The 10,107-nt window shown below is 47.1% G+C and overlaps 1 protein-coding gene across 1 annotated transcript; it reads left to right on the forward strand.

Moving 5' to 3' along the window:
- Positions 1-944: 944 nt before the first annotated feature.
- Positions 945-9,630, forward strand: LOC133084621 (nuclear receptor ROR-alpha-like). Its single transcript, XM_061181434.1, has 2 exons — positions 945-1,113; positions 9,560-9,630. Exons 1-2 carry the CDS (start codon positions 948-950, stop codon positions 9,628-9,630), a joined length of 237 nt encoding a protein of 78 aa, XP_061037417.1. The 5' UTR covers positions 945-947.
- Positions 9,631-10,107: the final 477 nt, after the last annotated feature.

Genomic DNA, 10,107 nt, shown 5'->3' on the forward strand with positions numbered 1-10,107 from the left:
ATTTTATAGCAATAGTACCAGTGGGAATTGACAATTAGCAGCCATGCATTAACTAGATGCAGTGTGGCATATTTCATCCAGCTTAGATAGTCCTCGACCAAACAAGCCAAAGTTTTCTTTAGTAGAAATTGCCCTGCCAAGTGGTTTCTGGATCCTTCTCGGAGGAAACAGCAAAGGAGCTGAAAGCGACCTCTTTCAACCATACCAAAAATTGGCTATCGATGGCAATTCTAGACTCACACATTGTGTTTTAGACACATCTATCAAACCAATACTGGAAACCCACTGGACGTCCCATCGCAAAGTAAGAAGTGCCACGTCCTCCGTCCTCCCATCCTCTGCCTTGCTTGGGGTGTCAGCCCAGGTCTAATTCCTTTTTAGTTTCTCCTCAGTCCTGGTCTGGGCTGGCAGGGAGCTACCTGCGATTCCCCAACGTGGATAACCGAATTTGTTTCTTCCCAGGCTGGCTGCGGATGGGGACAAGTTCTGCTCCCGAGAGTCTCAGAAGTAGGTACAGAATCACTGTCGCCAATCTTAATTTCCGTCCCTGGGCTAGGGGGGCACGTGAGGCTCTCCCCTCCTCCTCCACTCTTTTCCCCACCTCCCAAAATTGGCAGCCAGTCCGTGGCTCTCGGTCTGGGGTCTGGAGGGTGGGGAATGTGGGTGTGGGGACCGGCTGGAGAAGCTCTCGCTAGCGCTGCCTGTGGCCAGACCCGCCTCCCATCCCCTCTCCGGCGCACACACACGTCCACCCAGACACACTTCGCGCGCTCCCTTGCGCTCTCGCTCGCCCGCCCGCCGCCGCCGCCTGCTCTCTCCTTGCTCTCCCCGGTCTCCTTCTCCTTTTTTTTTTTTTTTTTTTGGTACCATAGAGTTGCTCCGAAAACAGAAGATAGAGGGAGTCTCGGAGCTCGCCATCTCCAGCGATCTCTACATTGGGAAAAAACATGGAGTCAGCTCCGGCAGCCCCCGACCCCGCCGCCAGCGAGCCGGGCAGCAGCGGCGCGGACGCGGCCGCCGGCTCCAGGGAGACCCCGCTGAACCAGGAATCCGCCCGCAAGAGCGAGCCGCCCGCCCCGGTGCGCAGACAGAGCTATTCCAGCACCAGCAGAGGTAGGAGGCTGCGAGAGGGGCTGAGGAGGGGGCGGCGGGAGCCCCGGCGCGGAGCTGGGGGCGGCCGGGAGCGGGCGCCCGGGGCGCGGGGTCGGGGGCCGCGCGCGAGCCTGCGCCGGCGCCCTGAGCTCGGAGCACCCCCTTCCCCTCCCCCCTCCGCCCCCCAGAAATGTTGCAAACTTTTGCAGCCCGTTCTCGGGTTGCGGGAGGAGAGGGGGGCGGGGGAGGCGGCAGGAGGGTTGACAGCCGGCGGGTTCACCCCCTGGCTTTGATTTTTCTGCAAAGAGAGGAGGAAAGCCGCGTTGCCGAAATTAAATACGCTCCCCAAAATACGGAGAACCGGAGAGTGGGGGCCCGGGAAAGAAACTTTTAAAGCGGCAGTGTCCTTTAAAAAGGAAAGGAAGGAAAAAAAAATTCTGTTTATGATCATCCTCTTCCCCCTTTACCTTTTCTCCTCTTGACAGTCTCGGCCCCGGCAGCCCGAGACGGGGGTGGGTTTTCGGCCCCCCGCAGAGCTGAGGGGGGCGTTAGGAGTGAGTGACCAGAGCAGCCCCGGGGGTGGAGAGGGGGCGCTCCTGGACTTGGGGGACGACGTGGGCACCTTCTCTGGAGCACGGCGGTGGGTTTGGGATTTGGAGATTGGGCTGGAGGAAGCAGGGTGCGGGCGCGCGAGGTGCTCGCCAAGTTGTCTGGCGGGCGCTGCGAGGGGAGATGCGCAAGTTTGCAGACCCGGGGTTCGCAGCCGGACGCCCAGCCTGGCGGGGGGCGTGTGCGCGTCAACTCGCCCGGGGCGGCGGTCCTGTGGGCGCTCCACGCGCATTCGGAGTGAGCGTCTGCAAAAGCAAACAAGCAGAAAAAGAAAGATCGCCAAGGCACCCAAACTTATTTCTGACCTGGGAAATCCTTCCCTCTCCAAGCGTTTCTGCAAGAACCTGGGAATGGTCAGTGCGAGTTGAATGCTGGTTGGATAGTGCGATCGATGTTCCCCCCTCCCCGGGTGATATTTACACACTTCATTTTGTAGAATGTGTGTGCGTGTGTATGTGTTTGTTTAGGGGGGCTCCATTGCCGCCTCCTTGCTTTTTTTCTAGTTAAAGTGGAGTGTTGGGGAAAGCTCATCCTCTTCCTTCTTTCTTAAAGGTATCGGCACCTGATGTGGGGTTTTTTCTTGGGGATGGGGGATTATTTATTTGAATGCGCCTGGAGTTTGCAAAGAACAGGAGGAAGCTACGGCTTTAATTACTGTTGTTAATAATGTATAAATCATCCCTGTCACTCTAGAGGAAGCAGGCTCGCGCGAGCCGCCCAGGACTGGGGGGCAGAGAGGATCTGCAACCCTGGCTTGGGCACTGGCCCAGCGGGCCCCCTCCTCTTGCCACTCGGCTTCTGGCGGCGATTGGGGAGGGCGGGAGAGGCGAGTGGGGGCCCCCGGGAGCCGCTCCCTTCTTCTCGATGTTAGAGTTGGAGGTAGGAATATGGCTGATCATGTGCTAGCTGTTTTACAGTATTCCCCCCCTATACACACACCTTAGCCACACCCCCTGTCCAGGCGCTTTCCCATTCACGGAATTCGAGTACAGTAAAAGCCATCAGGATGACACACGTGAAAAACATTTAATTAAAGGCGATTTCGAAAGAGTGAACACATTGAACTGCGGTTTGAGCGGGAGGGAGGGGGCAGCGAGGGTCGGGAGTACAGGGAGGGGGATCGGGGCTGGGGGCCGGGACCTGCAGCTAGCTCGGGGAGTTTGTGTGTGGCGAGCTTTTGGCTGCACAGAGTATATTTAGACCTGAGACGGTGGATTTGGAATGCGAGCGGGTTATGTAACAGGGTTAATCAGAAACACTGGAGAAAATCCCCTTCATTTGTTTCTGAGGCTTTTTTTTTTTTTTGGAAGGGTGGGGGACATAGTATGTAGGAAGCCACAGTAATTTCTGGTTTGTGCTGCCAGCCCCCTCCGTCTTAGGCATCCCCCTCCCTTGTGTTATTAGCATCTTCAGGTGTCATTCTTGCCAGAAGGTGTTCTTGCAAGAGATCGGGATGGCAGGCTGCAGAACCGACTAGCAAATCCGTAACTTGCTGTTCTTGCAAATTATATAACGATGGGGCTTTCAGTACCACCAGCCCCCTAGGCTCAGCAACAAGGGGAGAGGGATAGAGTAGGGGTAGGATGCATCTTGCACAGCTGACCTGCTGACCCACATCCCCTTGCCCCCTAGAGGGCCACCCTCCACTCTCTCTTCTTTGAACCAACCTCTTGTCCATCCCTCCAGAGATTTAATGGGGGGAGGGAGAGGAGGTAAGGCCCAAACACTCAACTCACATCCTGCACGCAGGCACTAGGTTATATAACAGTCTGAATGGAAAAAGGAAGGTCAGAGATGGAGGCATCCTTTAGCTAACACAGCAGTAGTAATAGCTTCCAGAAATTATGTGCATTTGCAGACTTTAACCTCAGATGTACTGTCTGCTCCTGAGGGGTACCGATCTTTGAGAGTGAGAGCTAGGGAGAGAAAGAGAGAATGTGTAAGTATGCTTGGTAGATGAGAGTGATTTGAAAATGGGAAATGTTTGGGTTTTCAGATGATGTAATGGAGTTGGCAGAATATGCAAGTCGGCTCCCAGAGCGTAAGCAGCAAGAAAATTGGAGCTGGCATCCAGTATTAATGTTGCATAAATTACAATATCGGAAAGAAATTAACCTACACACTAGGTGATTACGCCTTTTTAATACTTAAAACATAAAGGCACACAACTCAAAAGGAAAAGCAAACATCATCACCTTAAAATTAGCATTTTCAGCCTCAAGGAGGGTTGAGTGGAGTCCTTGGCATTGGGTGAAGTGGGATGCTTTCTGATTCGGAAGATGCTTTCCAGAGAGGTAGCTGGGTTAGCTTCCAGGCAGCCAGTGTTTGCAGTCCACAGAGATTGTGGTCAGGATTCTCATGACATTGAGGCGACCTCATGAGACATTACCTAGGTAGACTTGAAGCTGTTGCTGGATTCTGAACTCCTGGGAATCTACCGGTGAATGGGCCATGCACCGTGAGTGCCTGAGCTTCCAAAATCAGATGTGTGACTTTATAATCTGAAAGACGGCCTCCCCTTCTTCTGAAAACTGGGCAGGGAGTGTTAGCAGTTTCAGTGGAACTGTTCCGTTTTCTGGGTGCTATTAATGATGGCTGGTGTCATTGAGTTCCATCTTTTCAGCCCAATGAAAGGGAAGAAAGAAAGGCAAGAGGCAACATGGGAAGTAAGAATGAAGTGGAAAAACTACAGCGAATCTTTAATTTAACAAGGCTTTCAGGGACTTCAGGGAGCCATGAGCATTGTAACATAACTGTTGTTAAAAAACCTTCTTTCAAGTAAGTCAGAAAGAGAAAAACAAATATCGTATATTAATGCATATATGTGGAATCTAGAAAAATGATACAGACGAACTGGTTTGCAAGGCGGAAATAGAGACACAGATGTAGAGAACAAACGTATGGACACCAAGGGGGGTAAGGGGGCGGGTGGAAGGAACTGGGAGATTGGGATTGACATGTATACACTAATATGTATAAAATAGATAACTAATAAGAACCTGCTGTATAAAAAATAAATAAAATAAAATTTAAAAATCCAAACCCCCCCCCCCCAAAAAAAACCCTCTTTCAGAATCTCGTTATTCTACGCATGCCAGAGCTTACATAGTCTACCTCCCTAAAGTTAACCTCACGGAGCTGTGTGCCACACAGCTGGTCTGGAACACCAGTGCTGAAGGTGGAAGGCTTTTAGGCCAGGCTGACCTAAGGGAAAAATCGAAGCCAAAACATGGGATTAACACTGAAAAGCTCAGTTGGGTTGAGATCGAACCCCCTGGAAGCTCAGCTTAGATTGACTTAAAATCAGTTAAGAAGGCCTGTAGTTTATATGGAGCCCTGAGGACTTCTAGACCCACAGACGTCTTTGCCTTTCAAAGTGCTTTGCCACCATTCCCCTCCTCCGTCTTGGCTGATTCACTTTCTGGTCTGCTTTCTTGCCTGGCAATTTCGAGCACTTTCTAGAGATTGATTCTTGAATCAGCTTTTCTTATGTGGACCTGACTCTCCCCAGTGAACAAATGATGCCTCATAGTTTGAAGGAGCTACTGGCTGGGATAAAATTCTTTGCCAGAGGGATGGAATAATTATTTTTTAAACTAAGGGACTTTCATTTTCCAGTAAATTGCTCATAAAAACATTTATAATTATACCCTTTAAAAATGTAATAGAATAATTTTAGAAAATGCATTTGATGATGATTATGATAACCTTTTCTGTTGCTTCCTCCTTCTTTCTTAAAAAGAATTGAATTATATTAATCCAGAAGTCAAATCCTGAGTGGCTAAAAACATTTACAACAGACTCTTTTATTATGTTAGTCACCTGCTGGAATTTTCCAAAACCTACCGGCGTTAAGAGGAGCCCTTGGCTTTAGAAAACATCTCTGTTTCCGAAACTGAAATCTGGAGCCTGCATGGACCAGACCCCTCACCAGGAGACCTTAAGCTTGTGTTTTCCAGGTAGCAGAGGTCCGGGGGGTACAAGCACGAACTGCTGGTTCCACATCAGACTCCTAAGTGGGATGTAGGGAGGTGTAGGAAATGTTAATCGCAATAGCTGTTGCCTCCGGATGCAAATGTTCTGGGGTCTTTGGTGACAGCTGAATCACTTTTGGAAGCAAACTGATCCCTGTCCAAAGCTAACCTTTGGAATGTGAGTGACACAAGCCCAGGGGTTCTTCTCCACGGGCCATACTCTTGTCAGTTCTGAGTTAAGATTCACGTTTTTCTCCCGATTCTCCCATTCTTGCCTTTAGGAAGTTGTGGTGTGATGTTGGAAGGACAGACTGAGTTGGGTGTCACTTCGAATTCCGTTGGTGTGGTGTGGTCCCTAACAGCACGTGCCACTTTTTCTGAGGGTGTCCCCCCCCCCACCCCCCGCATCTTCCTGCTCTCCTTGATGAATGGTGCTTCTAAGCTTATCTATGTATTTCTGTGTCTGTGGAAGCAAAATACTTAACTACATTTCAGGTGTCTGGGGAAAGAGTTGTAATGTGATTGCCCCACACACAAAATTTTTTACAGAGAATGCCACTCTCCTCAAATGACGTATCCTGCTGCTTGCCCTCTTTGTCTTTCACGAGCTAGTGTGCTGGGACTCTGAGGTAGACATCATCCTTCCCCTCCTCAAGGAGATTCCTGACCCATTCATCCCAGACTAGTAATAGGTTCTTCCAGAGCAAGAAGAGTCTGCTTTGAAAGGCCTTGAGGTGCCAGAGTGAGCACCAACCTAGAATGTGCAATACCTTTCTGAAAATGAAGACTGTGTTCCTCGCTGAGAATTTAAGAACAGCCTCCTATCTACTTCTTTCTCTGCCTCGCTGAGGTGTTCTCTCTTCCATCATTTAAAACAAAATATTTTTTTACAAGGGTGTTTTTTTTTTGGTATCTCATTCAGAATGGAAAGTGTTGGTTTGAAATGAGCTGTTAAAATGTTCATCCATCTTATTAAGCTGTACATTAAGAAAAATACAATTGAATATTGTGAATTAACACCTCCCCAAAACTCTACAGGTAGACAGTGTTGGAGCATTGATTAATATACAATAAACCATGATTTTTCTATAAGAGTACTACCAAGGTATCACTGATGAATTAGTTTTTCTGGCTAACAGGAGATTGAGCAGAAATATTTTTTGTCTTTTCCTTACTGAATGTGTTTTTAAAGTGTGCTGGTCCCCTTTCCTGCCCTGGAAAGAACATTGAGGATGTAATTGAATCTTTCTTGGAGGTTCGAGGATCTTAGGGTACCACAGGGTCACTGTTCTGAGGATGAATTCTGCTTGTACATTATACAACTGTAAATGGAGACAGTATCAGAAATTGGGCTAATCTGTCCTGATCCCCGCTTGGAAATTGTTTTCTTTTTTTGGTTAAATCTTCAATATCAGTATGTTTTGTTACTTGCCTCCTTTGTTCTCTGAGTTGCAAGTTGCAGAATAGAAATTCACATCAGTTAGTTGATTCTGATTAGTTGATATTTTTACTTTAGAGGAAAATTTCAACCTGAGTCTAGACCTTAATTCTTTCTCTAGCAGCATAGAGGATGTAAAATCATCCTTAAGAATTTAGGAAGGCTGTTGTATTTACAGATAAGTTACGTGCTGTATTACCGTAGCATTATGTAACTTCTCCCCTGTGTAGTGGTAGATAGAAATGTCAGCTATTTTTGCCTCTCCTTTAGATGAGTTGAAGGGGTTTCATCAATCCTGAAAGTTAGGAAATTCTAGGGTTAGAAGGAAGACTTTCAAGGATGTCAATAAAGAACAGTTAGATTTCTCCAGAGGAGACTCTCTCTCCAAGCTTAGGCCCTTGTTCACTGGACCAGTGTGGAAAGCATCCCAGGTACTACAATCAGAGGCTGACTTTCTCAAGACCATCCCACCTGATTTAATGGTAGTCTGCGGTTATCTTATGATATCTTTTTTTTTTTTTAACACCTTTATTGGAGTATTATTGCTTTACAATGGTGTGTTAGTTTCTGCTTTATAACAGAATGAATCAGCTATACATATACATATATCCCCATATCTCCTCCCTCTTGCATCTCCCTCCCACCCTCCCTATCTCACCCCTCTAGGTGGTCACAAAGCACGGAGCTGATCTCCCTGTGCTATGCGGCTGCTTCCCACTAGCTATCTGTTTTACATTTGGTAGTGTGTATATGTCCATGCCACTCTCTCCCTTCGTCCCAGCTTACCCTTCCCCCTCCCTGTGTCCTCAAGTCCATTCTCTACGTCTGCGTCTTTATTCCTGTCCTGCCCCTAGGTTATTCAGAACCATTTTTTTTTAGACTCCATATATGTGTGTTAGCATACGGTTATGTGTTTTTCTCTTTCTGACTTACTTCACTCTGTATGACAGACTCTAGGTCCATCCACCTCACTGCAAATAACTCAACTGAGTTATCTTATGATATCTTTGATATCCTAGTGTTGGAAATTCAGCTTGGGAGTCTTGGTGTTCTTTTGTGACAGCCTTATTATTATTATTATTATTATTATCATCATTATTTTACTTTTGGAGTAAAGCCATAAAGGAGATTGTCTAAAGAAATCCTTAGAAGAGTGGAGTAGGGCATGATGAGGAATAAACGTACCGTAGCCCGTGGGTTAGGCAGGCTCCATTTCGGCTCTGGCTTTTACATGCTAATGTGAAAAGGAATTACAGGTAACAATTCCCTTGTGTTGGTGGAAGAACAGTCTTTTTTTTCCTAACAGATGTTTATGGCCTCCACTGACACATCATTATTACAAACTGTCTTATCACATTACGTGCTGTGGCACGTTGACAATGGCACTGGCCCTGTGGTTTTCCAGTGATTGTCTTGTGCACAGAATGTGCCCTTCGTGGCCCTGTCTGCAGGACCCACCACAGTGGAGGGGACAGGTTTTCCCACACCCTGGAAGGTGCTGGAGGCCTCCAGGCTGTCCCAGGTAGTTTCTACACCCTTGCTGCTTTCCCTGGAGCTCAGTCAGAGGCTGGAAACGGAGAGGAATAATCAAGGTGTAGAGGATTTACAGTCACCCAGCCTCCAATGATCTCTAACAGCGTGGTTGGGCATTTGAGTTTTGATCATGAACTATCGTAAAGTTTTTTGAAACAATTAGGAAGTTCCTACATCTGTGAACAGACCATAATAGATGAAACTCTTCCTGGGTACCAGGAAGGGTACCACTTGGTACAGGATTCTCACGCTGTGAAGGAGGCAGTGCACTGTTAAAAATACCTAGCTTACTTCGGGGGAGGATTTGGCTGAATACTGATGAAGTTTATGAAATATGAATGTTGTGAAGTTGCTGTACGTAAGTGGTAGGCGTGTGTGAAAGAAGTAAAAAGCAATAAAATGGTGTATAAATGACACTCTGAAACTTGATGGACTTGTATACGTGACAAGAATGGTGATGTTCGGGTCTGTGCCTAATGGGGGAGAATCAACTGGCTTAAAATCTATATGTCAGACTCTCAATGTGGGACTAAAAATTACAGTGTATAGAGTCATTTGACTTATTTTATAAGCAAAGGATCCTTGGTATCCTGCTACCAAGGATAAACAGGCAGGTTGCAAAGAAGAGAGGTGAAACGGAATGGGGGGAAAACAGGAGGGACCAACACTTGAATTTATAATGAGGTATGGTAATCACTGTTTTAAATAATCCAGACTATTAACAGCTGTGCTGCTAGGTAGAGAATTCGTTATAGCCAAACAAAAGGCATCACTATGAATTTTAGGTTGTGTGGGAGAAATCCTCTTGATCCCCAAAGCATAAAGGCATGTACTGAGAAGCAGAGCTGCACACGTAATTTTTTCTGTCTTATCCTGATTAATTGACAGCCGACTGTATGCCTCTTTCCTGAAGGTGACTTTACAATCTCCAGACACAGACATTTCTCTCAGAAGTGGAGTGAAGGAAGGAGAGCCACATGCTAAAGTGTGTTTCACTGGGTGAAGTATTTGGGGGGAAAGATAAGAGTGGTGAAATAGGGGAAGGGGGTCGTGCATACAGAGATTAAGGTTGCTGCCTGTGGGGGGCTGGGGAGCGGGGGCTGTAAGTGAAGGAAGGGAATCTCTAGAGGGAAGGAGATTCCCATGCAAAAGAGGATGAAATTAGCATTGACTCTGAAATGGCTGGGACTGTGCCTTTCTAATTTTAAATTATCTTTAACAAGGACGATGAACAGAGGAAAAGTTGACACTTTGAGAAGTTATGACAAACTTGTTGAGAATGCCAATTGACAAAGACAGGTAAGGGAATATTTGGAGAAACAAAACAAGAACAGGTCTGAAGGGCAAGCCGATCTGCTGCCTAGTGTGTTAAGGGAATTGGCGGGCGTGTTTATTGACTCTTCCAATTAGTTTTAAAGAAACCCGAAGAAATGGACAAAGGCGGAGAAAAGACAACCCGAT

Source organism: Eubalaena glacialis, chromosome 2 (assembly GCF_028564815.1).
Source record: "Eubalaena glacialis isolate mEubGla1 chromosome 2, mEubGla1.1.hap2.+ XY, whole genome shotgun sequence".
In the NCBI taxonomy this organism is placed as follows: Eukaryota; Metazoa; Chordata; class Mammalia; order Artiodactyla; family Balaenidae; genus Eubalaena; species Eubalaena glacialis.

Coding starts and splice junctions, on each gene's coding strand:
- LOC133084621 (XM_061181434.1), top strand. CDS start 948: ATGGAGTCAGCTCCGGCAGCCCCCGACCCCGCCGCCAGCGAGCCGGGC. Junction 1,114..9,559: donor CTATTCCAGCACCAGCAGAG/GTAGGAGGCTGC, acceptor TCTTTCCTGAAG/GTGACTTTACAATCTCCAGA.